This window comes from Pleurodeles waltl, chromosome 6 (assembly GCF_031143425.1).
Source record: "Pleurodeles waltl isolate 20211129_DDA chromosome 6, aPleWal1.hap1.20221129, whole genome shotgun sequence".
NCBI classification, from domain to species: Eukaryota; Metazoa; Chordata; class Amphibia; order Caudata; family Salamandridae; genus Pleurodeles; species Pleurodeles waltl.
Genome location: NC_090445.1, coordinates 54,120,164 through 54,135,867, shown reverse-complemented (window position 1 = coordinate 54,135,867; position 15,704 = coordinate 54,120,164). Strand labels below are relative to the sequence as shown.

Here is a 15,704-nt window from a genome sequence, read left to right as displayed (position 1 = left end):
AATACTAATTATTTACAACCAAATAATTGTTGTTACTCGTTTAGCCTAAACTATTAACAGCCAGGGACCAACTCAATAACCCTTGCTTGGCTTTAGGGGTATGGAACATACAAAAGCTGTACGCAGCTGATGAGCCCATAACTAGGGTGAAAACAGTGCAGGGTTGCTTGTGTTACGGTTCAGGGAGGACCTGACTTGGCAGTTCGAGCTGAACTGTTCCCATTGAAGCGGGTCCAAGACTGATTTGCATATGGCTGGGCTCAAACTGAGGTGGCATGGTGAACAAAAGAACAATGGGTTGGAGTGCTATATTGAGCTACTGCCACGGGTTAGACTTATTGCAAGCAGCCTCCCATCACCTTTTGTGTGTTTGATGTACCACCCTAAGTGGCATGGATATGCCCAGACTTGGGTTCTGTACTCAATGAGTCACTGGAACCATGCTGTACCCGCCTGATGAGTCCATAACTAGGGCAAAACCAAGTGAGGGCCTGGCTTGGCAGTTTGGGTCGGATTATTCCCATTGGAGCAGGGTCAAGACGGATTTGCATGTAGCTGGGTCCAAACTGATGTAGCATGGTGGGTGTAAAACGATGGATTTAGAGTGCTGCCAGAGCTATAACCAGTAGTTAGACTTTTTGCAAGCAGCCTCCGATCACCCTTTGTATGCTCCATGGTTTTAGGAGTATGCATGCACGCCAACATTTTAGAAGAGGAAAGTGTGAGAATTTAAAGAATGAATCGGGAGAATGTATGTCTCACATTGGCTTCTATTGAAGCAGAGGTTATTCTAGGTGGGATTCGGGTCTATTGGCATTTGTAAATATGTCGGTTGTGATACATGTCTGAATGCAATAAATTAAAGCTCAAAGAGGAACCAAAATACAGGGTGACACACTATGGTAAAGAGAAATGTTGTTTATGTATTTAAGTCACACACCTAATTACACTTCTAGAGACCCTCCCACTTTCATGCTCTGCATATTACAAAAGACTTAATGAATGGCTGGCAGCCACGGACTCTTTTGTGACTTGAACTATATCCATTTTTTTTAAGCTTTGTATAGCTCGGACTCGATCAGAAGGCACTGGAGCATTTAACATAAGCACCAGTTATATTACACAAGGACGCATTCTTTTTTTGCAGGCAGAGGGAGATTAGTCGATTTGCCCAGGGTCACAAATTGTTGACCCAGCGACAAGACTCGAACCAGGTTCTGCAGCTCAAAGACACGTAGCATCCAGCAACTCTTCACATGACCCAGATCTAATCAGCACCGAAAGGAAACTAGGATTTTTCTGCCATTAAGGGACGCACTAATTTTCAATATATCTCAGCTGCTGACACGCCCACTCCGAAAGGAGTCACGCCCATCTCAGAAGTAGGAACGCCAAGTCCAAAGGGAGTCCGCCCAATTCAGCTGCTGGAACTCCCAATCTGAAGGGGTCACGTCTATAACGCCCATCTCAGCTGCTCGTACTACCTGTCCAGAGGGAGGCACGCCTATCTCAGCTGCAGGCACCAGTCCATACAGAGTTAATTCTATCTCAACTGTAATAACTCCCGCACAGTGGAGGACACGCCCATGTCGACTGCAAATCCACCCCTGCTTGTTTGCATGTTCAATACACGGAAGGGCTCCAAGGCTCCAGTGGTGTGTGGAAGGAAAAATTGACAGAGACACGCCCACTGAGAACCGAAACTTCATCTCGGAAACATGGCTGCAGCGAACCACCTCCAGGGCCTGATGGAGGAGACCACCTGCTCCATATGTCTGGAATATTTCGTAAACCCCGTGTCTGTGAGGTGTGGGCATGTCTTCTGTCTGTCCTGTATCTCTCGGTGCTGGGAAGGGTTGGAGACAGACTTCAAGTGCCCGCAGTGTAGAGAAACTTCTCAAAACAAAACCTTAAGACCCATCAGACATCTGGGAAACATAGTGGAGCTGTTGAAACATCTTCACATCCCGAGTGCGGCCCCCCAGGGGGAGGATCTGTGCAGAGAACATGAAGAGAAGCTGAAGCTCTTCTGTGAAGATGACCAGGAGCCCATCTGTGTCGTCTGTCGAGAGTCCAGAGACCACAAAACTCACTCGGTGCTTCCCATTCCAGAGGCTGCCCAAAAGTACAAGGTGTGTATGTCACAGCTCTGACTCATGGGAGTAGGCCCCCAGAGAGGCCGCCGAGGAGTATAAGATGCGTACGGTACAGGTGCGTATTTGGGGCAGGACCTCTCCCACCTCTTACTTTTCAGGAAGTTGCAGAGAAGAACAACTTCTGTGTGCCTCCACCGTGTCTGCCAAACATGATGGGGGAGAGAGGGAAGTATTTTACTCACATGAAAATAAGTTCTTTGTGAGGAAAAAGGGATGCCTAGTTTAAAATGCAGTGGCATTTCCCCAAAACAGCTCTACAGAAAAAGTGAAATTTCACATGCTTGAAGCACTTGACAGATACACAAATACACATTCTCAAACATTTCCAGTACTTCTGTAAACAAATTACCTGCAAGTTTCCAAGGATGCTCTTGGAAAGCTTTGACTTCCTGATAATTATAAATTTGCACCCTTCTCACCTCTAGGCGCAGTTTTACAATTTCTTTAGCCTAATTGCAAACCTTGAGGGGCATACTTATAGTCCATTTCTGCCAAATGTGCATCATTTTGACGCAAATTCGGCCCAAAACTAACTTCATATTTATATTTTGACGTTAGACCATCTAAAGTCAAAATATTGGCGTTTGCACCATTTTTTAAATGTATGAACCTACCTTGCGTCAATGAGATGGAAGGTAGGCATTCCCATCTAAAAAATGGTGCTAGCCCCATATTTATCCCCCCTGTGCTAAAATGACGCACGCGTGGGAGGAGGGGCTAAATAATGGTGCAAAGCTTGCTTTAACACCAGGCTTTAGGGGACCAGTGGACACATTTCCATGGTGAAACACCATGGAATGGGCCCTCAGGTGCCCACCTCAAGCCCCAGGAACACCCCCACCCACACCAAACGGACACCAGAGGAAGGGGGACCCCATCCCAGGTAAGTAGGGTAAGTATAGGCGAGTATTTTTAAATTAAAGGGCCATCCGGGGGCCCAACTAGGGGCCCCCTGTATGGCAACGGGTGCAATGGCCATGCCCAGGGGACAGTGGTCCCCTGAGCTCACTTTTGGGGTGGTGGACATGATTCCTGTCTTGTATAAGACAGGAGTCATGTGGTATGAATGGTTTTGCGTCAGAAAATGACGCAAGGCTGGTTAGAGGCATTTTTTTTTGCCTCTAACCAGCCTAATGTCATTTTTTGGTGCAAAACCCCCTTCTCCCATGCCGCCACCCCACCCGGCTAAAGTCATTTTTTTTTTTACGCTAGCCCACCCTTTGCGCCAGCTTGCAGCATTCCATAAATTTGGCACATGGCTGGCGCTTTGGAATGACATAAGCCGGCGCTATACTTTTTGACGCAAAACTCAGTTTGCGCAGTTTTGCGTCAAAAAGTATAAAAATGGGCCTTGGCCTGTGATTCTCATGAACTTACACATGCGGAAAAGTCTGCTTACCTCACTGCTTTTCTGTCTAAGTTAACAGGCCGGCTTCCAGGATTCAGGATCTGTGAGGATCTTGAAGAAACCTGGGTGGGCCTTACTGATAAAGGAGGGAAGTGAGCAAAGATCACTTTTTGAGATCTGCTGCTTAGACTGACAATATGGGCATGTCTAACAAGCAAAAGTGATATATCTTTGCAACTTTGAATCTTCTGTGAATGTCCTATGTCTGTCTTTGGTTTTATGCTACCTTTTGATGGGAGCTTGCATTCTCTGCCTTTAGTTGTAAGCAGCGTTATGCCCTGCTTTTCATTGTGAATGGTTGATGAATGTGGTAACATCAGCTTCTCTCCTCACCGAACTCCAGTCTATCCACATAACAGGCTAGTCAGAAGGGTTTGCGGGGCCCGGTGAAAGACTACTTACAGGTTCTTATTCTTGGTTCCCTGCCAAAATGTTTTCGAGCATCTGTACCAAAATGTTTTACTGTGAGAGACACTACAGTATCACTGCTATAAAATTGAGAGTATTTTATTGAAGATTGACACAGGGTTAGCAGTTTAAAACTGTGGGGGCAAGTAACAGTGATCAAAATAAAATGTGTTTCTTGTTTCGGAAAGATGGGTTCCCCCTACGGGGCTCTGACGTAAATCGATGAGTGGTTCATTTTAATGCATACTCGGCCAGTGTCTTTGCTTAAAATACAGGCAGATTTAATAAGGATTTTTCATGTGACTTGTTGCTTTAAGAAAAGGCATGCCAAATTTATAACAGTTAGAGGAGTAGCAGTGATTAACACTTAGGCCCATATTTAAGCAAAAAGTGGCATGCATTGTGCCACTTTGTAAATATAATGTGGGGAAAAAGCCACTTTAGTGCCACCTTAGCATAAATAAATTGACGCTATGGCGGCATCACAGGTTCTTAAGTATGCCCCGTAGGGTGTGAAGAGAAAGTACTCAATAGAATTATTTTAACAAATCGCTTAGCTATAGTGTTTTATTCTAAGAAGTTGATATGTATGATAAGCTGGGACTGACTCAGCAACATGCTGAGACAATATCATTGACGTATTCCCTGACATATGATTGACCCTGACACAGCCCTGTCAGCCTTTCAGAGGCACCATCTTTAATTAATCTTTATAATTAATCATCAGTCGGTGCATAGATGTGTATGAATGTTGGTTGCAGCTAAGCAAGCTAGTCTTCTTTTCACACCTCGTGAGCCAAGAGGTGGAGACCGCTCAGTGTCAGAGACAGTTCTTGTGGGCAGTGCTAGCATGAGTAAGAAAATGTGGCTGAAGTAAGTTACAATTACACTACTGAGTAGATACAGTTTCAAATTTTTACAACTCTCTTCTCCTGCTCTACTTAATAACTCAAACTATGACACTTCAATACTGAATCTATTCACTTCCTTTCCCATATTTCCTTTGTGATGTACAACAACATTGTAATCAAACTTGAGCATCGTCTTGTGTTGTGAATAGGAGGATGGGGAAGTGGCTTGCCTCTGGTAAAACTTGATATCATACAATACAGACTCTAACAAGGATCTAAATTAACAAGAGAATGATCAAAATAAATCTGAGAATGTACATTCTCCATCCTTGAAAAATGCCTTTCAACCTTGACCATGTGCTTTATCCTTCAAGACCCATACCGTCATCTATAGTGTTTAATCTCTTGACCCTTTACATTTTTTATCTAGTTACTCATGTATCTCCCATAGAGACATGTGTTGTGAATGTACAACACTCTACACAGATAATTGTGCAAACATCTCACTTAGCAGCCACCACAAAACATCAACAAACTTCTGCACAATCACTGTTTTTTGAGCCACAAATTGAGTGGATATTAAATCTTGTGCGATAGCAGTTTGCTACCTTCTCCATTATATTGGCAACATGACATATTTCGTAGAAGAGCTCTCTCATCCCATAACTTTTGAACAGTATAGCAAAAAATCAAGCAATTTCTGAAATGGCTGTGGACAGTCTCTTTTGTAAGGTAGAGGGTTATGCTAATAAGTGTATGATAGCAGGTGCAACATTGATAGGATGCAGTCCAGCTGCGGGTAACCAGATTTAAGCCTGGTCCCAGGCCGATCCATTTTACTGTTACGGGTGACCAGAAAGTTCAACTCCAGTAATTATCTAATTAGATTGTTTGCTTGGAAATTGACTTGTTGCACTTACTGTGTCCAATGAAAATGCTGCCATTTTAGATTTCACAAACCAGTCCATAAGCATCAGAGACAAGATGCACATCAGGGGCAAAGCCTACTGATCTGGCCAGGCCATTGTCTGGTCATAGAGTAACTTGAGGGCGTTTATGTCACATTCAGGAATGAAATGCCCATGCATGTGTAGGTAATTACACCTTTCCTGCCAGTTGAACATGATGGGAATTCATGGGCAAGTGAGTGCATACCCAGCATGAAGAAAGGTTCAGATTCTACTTGTACTGTTCCAAGACGTGCAGGAAAGTGATGTCTCTGCATAGGGAATGCTCAGTCCAGGAGTGGGAAGCAGGCCCTGTGTATTTGGCTTCTTCGTGCCCACCCCCTCCTCATTGACCCAAACAATGATCCAGTAAGCCAGGCTTGCTGCAGAGGGGGCTGGGCAGATTCAATGAAGGTCAGGTAGCTTTGAAAATTCCCACTACCACAGGCATTAGCTATGGTGAGGAGGAAGGACTGCTTGATGTTGACCTCTGTCATCAGGGGCACATAGGCCTGAAGATCCGAGGCCCTTTGGCTCGATGGTCTGCTTGGAGTGTGGTGCATGGATCCAGACAGGCAGTCCACAGCTCTTAACATCAGTATTCATGATATGCAGAATCTGGTATGGGCCATGCTACCAGAGATGGAGTGCCTAATTCATTGGTGGACCTGCATTCTGGTCTGCAGTTCTTGACAGTTCTCTCTGGGGTTGATGTGCGGTGTGGCAAAGACATAAGAACAGAAGCTGTTGAGACAGCAAATCAGTTTTTGAAGTAACCTTAAGTTTCCAAACAAATCCAAAGCAGATTCCAAACCTAGGAATACAATTTCATAGTGGTATTTTTAAACTACAGTGATTTTATGGGCTTTGGCACAAGGGAATCAGAAATGGTTAGAGCATGGAATGCATGGAGGCAATGCCTTCTAAGTAAGACGTTACTCCGAATTATGATGCGATTTAACACAGACCAGTCCCAACAAACACTCACAGCAGCTGCTGAGCGTCACCTGGTTGCTTTAGTGAAATTGGAAATAGTACATTGGTTGTGTGTACTGAGCGGCCCATGCCTGCCAGAAGTAACCAAATCTTGTACTGTTTCTGTTGCTTTGCACTGGATACGTATGGTGTGATTCAGTGAGCCAAAAATGTCAGGTATTGTAAAGAACAATTCAACACTCCATCCATTGAACATACACACTACTAGCAGACATAAGAGCAACATCGGAGCATCTGGATAAAGCCAATGTGCATGTAAATGAAAGGGCACCATGTGTGAAGGTTGTGCCACCGAAGTAGTTTTGATCCCTTTACCAACATTATAGACTTGGCAAGTAGCACCAGTGTGACAGTACTGCTGGGTGATCAAAGGGAAAATGTTTGCGGTGTGAAGCATACACTCTATGCTGATGTGAATAACACCAGCTAAATTAGGCAAGGATGAGCAACCACTCATCCTTGTTTGTCTTACAGGAATCCACCAGGTATTTTTGACAATTACATTTAATCCAGGTACCTTTGTCGTTGTCAGGGGCACAAACCTGTAGTCCAGCAAAATATTTTTAGGCTGGGTTGAGGGACAAAGCAGCCTCTTTTTTAGTATGGTCAGCAAAATCATTACCTTTGGACATCTCATCCCCTAGCTGTTTGGTGAGCAATCTGGAACAGTATGCATGGAAGAAAGGCATTTCATCTCTCCCTGAGTTTTCCAGGTAACCGAAAGATCATGATTTGTATGGTCTTGTTGAATCTTTCAACCAGACCACTGTCTTGGAGATGGTAGGGGGTGGTGAACTTGTAAGTCACACCACACTCTTACCACAAAGCCTGTAGGTAGACAGACGTAACAGTTGTGCCTCTATCTGAAATCACACCCTTAGGGAACTCAACCCTGGTGAGTTTACAAGGAGGGCTCTAGCCACTGCAGGGGCAGTGACTGTCTTAAGTGGAATATCTGCTGGATACATGGTGGCTTGGTCTACTACCACCAAGATAAACCTATTCCCTGAGGCTGTTGAGGGGTCTAGGGGACCCACAATGTCAATCCCCAGCCTCTCAAAGGGAGTCCCCACCACTGGAAGTGGTTATCAAGGAAGCCTTTGACTTGCCACTGGCCTGGCAGGTGACAGAGGAGCAACAACATTTCTTGATCTTCTCAGACATCTGAGGCTAGCAAAAGTGATTGACAAGCCTCTCGCAGGACTTGGTGGGCCCCAGGTGTCCAGCTAAGGAGATATCATCGGCCAGGTTAAGTAAGGACTCCCTGTACTGCTGGGGTACCACCAATATTCTGGCTGCTCCGAGTTTGGGATCCCTTGCCTCGCTGTATACCATATAGGTGCCACTGGTATCCCATTGCTTCTGTCTGACAGCTAACTGTCGCAGGTCCCCTAGAGTAGGGCTTGTTAATTTGTCATTGATTGAGGTCCTCCCTGGAGGGACCTCTTGCTCCCAGGAGCTCTGCCTAGCCTGGAAAGGTGCCACACTGTCCCCCTGATGGCTGGGCTTCCTCTGGCCTGTGGACCTTCGAAAGGTGGATTGCCAGCCTTGCTGTCCCTTCTCAACGGGCCTGGGCCATTGTTTTGGGATCCAGGACCCCTTGTCTCTCTCTCTCTTTCTGGGCTCTGATTGTGATAAAAATCTATTCAGAAAGACCTAGCATTGCTACAAGGGTTCTACCTTCCACCCCTGCCCAAGGAGAGGTTTCAAGATCATTGCCCAGACACTTGACTGGGATGGCAGAGGCCACAGCTACTTTCTTGAGACCAGTAACTCTTCCCCACTCAAAGCCAACCACATTCTTCTGATAAAAATGGCACGCCTCTTAAGTGGTTACCTTCAATAAGAAAGGACCAAAATACAACACGGAGACATTCATTTTTGCCACAACAAATTACCCGTTTTGGTAACTGTGGTATTTGGGTCCAAGTACAGCCACCATACCAAACACAGACATTTCTGACAACTAAACACCTGGAGGAGTCCAGGGTGATGTGCTTGCGTGGATCTTACTATGATTTCTTACTCATAATGCTATGCAAGTGTGAAACTCTGACTAAAATCACACATCTTCCTCACATTTCTGTAAGGGGAAAGTTCTGAGATCTGCAGGGATCCACAAAGTGAATACTATTCCGCGCTCCCACACTTCTCCTTATGAAAATGGTACACACTTGTGTGGCTGGGCCTAAGGCACGGTTCCTCTGCAGAACGTGGACCGTGAAGTCAATGAGGTCTTAACATGGATGTCATTTTGGTCTGTTCCAGTGATATGTTGTAGGCTCATCTATACATCGGGAGGCAGCTTTTCAATCTGGAGAATGGTAGGAATCAAGGTGCTAATACTTTGGTCACTGGCAGGCAGTATCTGAGACCCATGTGTGGGCATACCCGTACCACTTAATGTGCCACGCTGAATGGAATGCTTGAATTAACCTCAGCCACTGGTAATCTCTGGGGCTGCATACCAGTCCATCATAATTTTGCTCGCCATGCCACCTTGGTTTGGATACAGCCATTTGTAAATACATTTTGACCCTTCTTCAGTGGGTCCATGGGTCACGTGCAATCTGTGCCACTGGAACCAACCTATACCGACTGATGAGCCCTACAGACCGCAAAAAATCATAAAAATGTTTCCAGACCTGCAGGTCTAGTGACTTGAACAATCTACTCAACCTAGCTGCAATAAACTTGACCCATAAACTGGTTTCAAATTGTGTAATACTTAGCAGTTATTGTATTCCTCTGTCACATTTTTCTTCGTTATCTCACATCAGAGCACCTTTGAATATGTGATTGCAACTGGTCTGCTCTATGAAAAATTATTTTGTTTGATTTAATAGACTCAACTTTTTCACCATTTACAACGCACATGACCCCTGACTTCGGTCTTAGTTCACTAATGGGATTGTAATCCGGGCAGGGGCGGAATGTTTCTCAGTTCATGTTTAAAAACTCACACTTTTAATAAATGTATTTCTAAAGCATGATGTGGTAGCACACTGACATTTAAGGACAATACATTTTCCATTGAAATGGCCATAACCATTCAAACTGACATGATAAAACAATATACTGCACAAACAATAATTTGTGGAAATTGGGTTTCAGCAACTTTGTACCATGCGCACACCACCAAGTAAAGGGTTCTGATTTGTTTTAATTCTATTCAATCTTTGTTTCCATTATGCTTCAGAATTAGCAAAAAGTGTGTGTTCCTAACTGCTATTATTTTAAATATTTGTACAGTGCATTTACACACTATTTTAATGTTCTGTGTTAGGAAAACAAACTGATATTCTGTATCCCTCCATATCACACTAATTTGTCAGACATTTCACTTTACAAAATCCTCTTACTTTAAAATCAGAGAAAACAAAGTAAACACCAATCTCCATGATTAAATAAGCTGCAGTGTGTAAGAAGACATCCACTGACATTTGACCTCTGTCTTTAAATGCACAGCAAATGTGACAAGATAAAAACAAGATTTAAAGACATCTTTATTGCTCATTCACTTTCTGAATGAACAGATCACCTATTCGTTGCTAGCTCAGTTTCCAGAAAGGACCACAAGACCCTAAAATAGCTCACCCTGATATATTCTTACTCAGCATAACCAGTAGATTAATCTAATAAGGGCAAAACCAGTCTTGAATTGCTTATGTTTTGGTTCAGGGAGCACCAACCCTGCCAACTCGGGCTGGACTGTTCTACTGGAGCAGGATCAAGAATGATTTGCATATGGCTGGGCCATAACTGGGGTGGCATGGTATACAATATGAAGATGGATTGGGATGCAGCCTAAGTAATTACGAGTGGCTGAGATTAATTCAAGCATTCCATCCATCACTTTTTTCATATGCTTCGGTACATCCATTTAAAGTCACTTTTCTTATTGTGGGCATTAACGCCCTACAAGCTTTAGACAACGGTGAAAGTCTTGTATTTTATACCTCCAGGTAGAAACAAATTGCTGTTTGCAACTAACTGGCCCAGAGATCTGAAGTTGCAAGATTAAACACATCAGTGCATGCTTTCATGTTCCAGGTGAAAAGAGCTTATGCTGAGCTAATCGAAGCAGGACAATACAAGCATTGGCATAGAAAATAGATCTGGCTTTAATGTGTTAATACAGACAAACACAGGCAGGCCAAATCTGTTGTCTTTGTCACTATTTGTATTAATCTGCGAGCAAGTACAATTGTGCATGGACTCACTTCACTATCTTCAATAGCTTGCAGGGATGTGACCATGAATAAAACAATTTCAATCCTCAGAGTGCGACTGCGCATTAAAACACATGTACACGCATGCATCATGAGGCACAGGTGGCAGTTTTAGCTTTTTTTCTTTACCATTCAAACATAGCTTATGACCATTGCAGAGTGATAAAGTAAAAATAAAGTGGGTGAGCACTAGCATTGGCAACTTTACTTACCTTTTAAAAGATATACCTGTTGTCTTCTGCAGAGCATGTTCTGACTGGGTTTACTGATCTCAATCCACATCAGCAGTTCTGCCACATCATGGGCAGCTGTGCAAATTGTTATAAACAAATTCCATGTATGGCACATAGCGTAGCATAGGTCGTGCATGCAATGCCAACCGCACACAAACAATGCCTGTGCATTGCTGATTTGTGTGGGAAGGGGGTTGGGTCAGGCCTGGCAAAACCAACCACCGCTGCTCATTTCTGAAAGCTTCACATAGTGAGATTCATGATGGGCACAATATTTAATCATGCACAGGTCAGTGGGTGCATGGTGATTTGGGCTAAAGGCACGTACACAGGGCAGATTTTCCGGACAAGCTGTTTCTTAACTGAAAATAGTGGAATAGAAAAAAAATTGTTTCACGTGAAAGCATTCTTTTCACTTGATGAGTACTAACGAGTAACAGATGTTGTACTTCAACTCTGGGTGTGTCCTTTGTTGCTCCCTGTTTAGTTTCAAATCACTGATTTGTGTTCTGTCTCCAGAAGTGTGCATTGTGGAAGACAGCCTTGTGTTCTAGGGTAAATGTTATGTTCGTTTGCACCACTTAGTGGCACCTATGGGTGTAAGGTAAAGTAGTCTGGCGTACGTGACATGAGTTGGAGAGTGGTAGTTTCTTTATTACGAGCTGTGGCAAGTCATCCTCCTTCTACAGTAGTTACTTGACATGTAGGCGTGATCTTGGACATGTCCCCGGCTACCCGCTTTTTGAGCCATGTATCTTAAACCACATTTATCTTTTCTCACATAGCCAAATGCCACAAGTGTCTGTTCAGGTGTAATGTCAACTGTCACAGGTTCACATCTTGGAGATTAGAACTTTGGGCCCATTTTCCATGGTAGGAGTAAACAGGATAAATCACCTTTGTTTCTCAGACATGGTGTTCATATAGTTCAACGTAATCTCCAACGTGCGGTCAAACATGTTGCCTAGCACCTCTGCCTCTATTGACGCCTATTTACCACTTGATCAGATCTACATTCCATATGGGTCTTGTAAGGAATTGAGGTATTAGTTGAGGGGAGGGAATACTCACCTCGAGCAAGAGACACATCCTTTGTCAAGGTAAACCACTAAAGTCACTAAATTAACCTGAGTTCAACATCCTGGTAGTTATCACACATAGCAGAAAGGCTTAACTTGAGGCAATGTGTAAAGTATTTATGCAGTACCAAAACAGTAATAAAGTCAAAACACAGCAGAGAAAATCCCAAATCAATTCAGAAAAATAGAGTACATTTTAGTAAATAAAATTACCATAAAACAACTAAAATCCAAAGAGGGGAACCCGAAATATACGTTTTTGAAGTTTAAATTTAACAATAGGACCAAAAAAGCATTAAGCGTCAACCGTGATCTAGTTGCGCTTGAACACTACCCAGGCGTAAGGTAAGGTACTCTACGATGAAGCACAAATCAGATGTAGAAACCAAATTCGACCCAGTGGGTTGCTTTACCTTTGGCTTATTCTCTGAAATGGGAGTACAAAATTCTCAACAGGGCTAGGCTGTGGGCTGTGGTAAAAAAGGGCTCTGTGATTTCTGATAGCTGTTGGATGAAGTCCCAGTGAAGCCCCTGACTTTTGGCAGGAAAGCTTGCTGGAGAAATCTGAAGTTCACTCCCAAAGAAAGTCCCTCCGTGGCCAGATACTTTTGGCATCTTCGCCTGGTGAAGATTTCTACCTTCAAACGTAATCACCTTTTTGAAGCTCTGACTCGTTTATTGATGCAAGGCTGCAGGCTGCAGGCTGTAGCCAAAGAGGGCTCCACATAATTTCTACATGAGAGTATATGGTGCTGCAGGAAAGCTCTGAGCGGGAGAACCCTGAATCTTAAGTCCAGATGAAACGCACCCTTGTCAGATTGGCTTGGCAGGTTGGTCCTGGTCCTTGGGGGGAGAGCGGTTGGGGGTTCTGTGCAGACACAAGGTTTCTAATCCACAGGTTTCAGGAAATGGTAGAAAGGGAACACTTTGATAGAGCTCTTGGTCCCAGCACCTTGGGGACTGCACCTGGGAGTCAAAAAGCACTCCAGCAGAAGCTAACAGCAGGGTCCCGGGCAGGTCCAGTTGGAACCAGTCAGCTGGAAAATTGCAAGACAGGCCTCTTGCAGCTTGTTCTTCCCCTCTAGACTGAATAGTAGGTCAGCCTTGTGGGCTCTGGAGTCCTGGACCTCTTTGTCCTGGTTATAACCCAGAAAACAAGTTTAATCTTCTAGGCTCTTCTCAGGTCACAAGCAGCAGTCAAGTCCTCTTCTGTTCTTCCACAGGTCGAAAAAGGAGTTCTGAGGAGGGTACTGGGGATGCCACCTTTATGCCTGGCACCAGCCTGTGAGAAGCTTCTTGCCACTCCTTAAACAATGGGGTGAATGTTCTCGAGGGTGACTGTGCTCACTTCTGCAGGATCTCCTGTGAGCCCCACTGCAGACAGTCCCTCAGTATCCCTCTGTTCCTAAAACAAAGATGGCAAAATATGTATTCCTCCGTGCAGAGCTCTTGGTGCTCACCACTGAGATGTGGCCCTGGAAGTGAGCAGCCCCTCCTCTGTGGTCACTCTAAGCTAGTTCCGGGGGGTAGCCCTCCTCCGTCTGTGAGTGGTGCCTGCCTTTCTGCATGAGCAAATGAAAGTGGAAAACCCGGTGTCAGCTAACAGTTGCTTATAACAGTGGAGGACTCTTTGAAGTAAATTAAGTTTCAGCCCACAGACCATCCTGAAAAGAGGACACTACACTTCCCAGAACTCAAAGCCTTTTGTCCAGTTGCCCGTTGAAGCTCATGCAAAAGAGCATCCAGAGTCTTTAGACAGGGAAAAGGGAACTTTGTAAAAGTACCTTTTCTAAAATATTTATCACAAATCTGACTTCACTAATAAACTGAGCTTGTAATAACTTTTACAAAAAATTCAATAATACATTTTGTAGCTGTTTGCTACCCTGAGATAACAATATTAGTTTTTGAGTTGGGTATTTCATTTTGAAAAAATCTAATTCCATAAAACATCTGCATAATATTTTTTTTTTTTCATAAAATAGTCCAACCTTTGCATGGAACACTTGAGCCCTAAGTCCAAACAAGAAGTGCACTGTGCATAATAGCAGTTATAACATCTCACGTCCATTCTACGCCCATCTTCCAATAGATGGAAATATTAGATTATATTGGATATACTTTATAATCAGATAAAACATAAGTTCAAAACTAATATAGACTGTCTAGTGCCATAATAATATCCAAATAATATAAAACAAGCCTACTGTTTGTTTTTATGGACATTTTTCCTCAGGCGGTAGAAATGCTCACGAGAAACCGGGCACGAAACTCGATGCATTACAAATTGGGTAAAGTTCACCGACCCCTAGCACATGTTTACTTGACAACTGCATAATTCATTATTTTCTTGATTGATCAGTCAGTCTAAAAGAGGAACAAATATGCTTAGTAAAGCTCAGTGTGCCTTGCCAGTCAGCCTACTCTGCCAGGCCTAAAGTTTTTGACCTTTTCCTTTCCTTATCAACCCTACTGAAAATACATATTTACTATGGGGAGCCACTATATAAATAGATGTGTAACCCTTTAGTACCCTTAGGGCCTCAGCGTGCATCCTATTAGCTAAATGGTTACCGATTGGGCAAATCCATTGACTTCTCGGCTTTTTATATCCAGGGCAGGAAAAGAAAACATGACTTAAGGTTTATTTTGCTGCCAAGTAGCAGTTTATCTAAAGATCATTAGGTTCAGTGCTCCTGCCAGCATTCCACATGGATGTAAGGGACCCTATCTTGAGTATGCCATAACGGAACTTCAAATATAAAGTTTTTGCCAATTGTTGTTGGGAATATCTAATAATGCTTTGTATGGGGGAGGATCTTGGAAAGTAAGAAATTAATTTGCCAGACTCCCTAAGGTGGAAGAATGAGAAGGATTAGCTTGGATATAAGCCCAATAGCAAGCTTTTTGCTGTTTTTAGGGTTGTGCCTGGGTCGCATGCGCTTGCGCATGCGTTTTGCTTGCGAGGCGTTTTAGGAGTTAGAAAACGGCTCGGAGTCCCGTCCATGTCATGTCAGTGTCTTTCATGGGTTCGTGGGCTTGCCTGTTAAAATCAGCTTGCTTTCGTTAGTGGAAGGCATGCATACGTCATACCTTTTCCAGTGGTTAGCCCTCCTCGAGCTCAGCGACCAAGTACTGAAAACATGTGAGACTCGCTGTTTCCCATCAGGTTTGTGGACTACTTTTTATGTGTTTTTTCGCAGCGCGATCTCGCTTGGCAGAAGTTAAGCGCTTTGCATAACATCAACCCTGTTACATAGTTAATTGCACTTTTGCCGGTTACGTAGATAATTGCACCTTTGCCGATAGGTTTCACTATGAGTGAACTGTAGCAGCGCGATTGTGCTGTTTTTTTTTTCATTTTATGTGGCAAGAAAAATCCGGTTGGGAGTTT

General features: G+C 43.7%; 1 protein-coding gene across 1 annotated transcript in view; it reads left to right on the top strand.

Annotated features, from left to right (window-relative positions):
* Nucleotides 1-1,627: 1,627 nt before the first annotated feature.
* The window catches only part of LOC138299181 (E3 ubiquitin-protein ligase TRIM11-like), an 89,215-nt gene continuing 75,138 nt past the window's right edge, over nucleotides 1,628-15,704 (top strand). Inside the window, exon 1 of the mRNA XM_069237278.1 lies at nucleotides 1,628-2,132. Coding sequence (XP_069093379.1) covers nucleotides 1,719-2,132 — 414 coding nt within the window. The 5' untranslated portion in view covers nucleotides 1,628-1,718. The remainder of the gene's footprint in view (nucleotides 2,133-15,704) is intronic.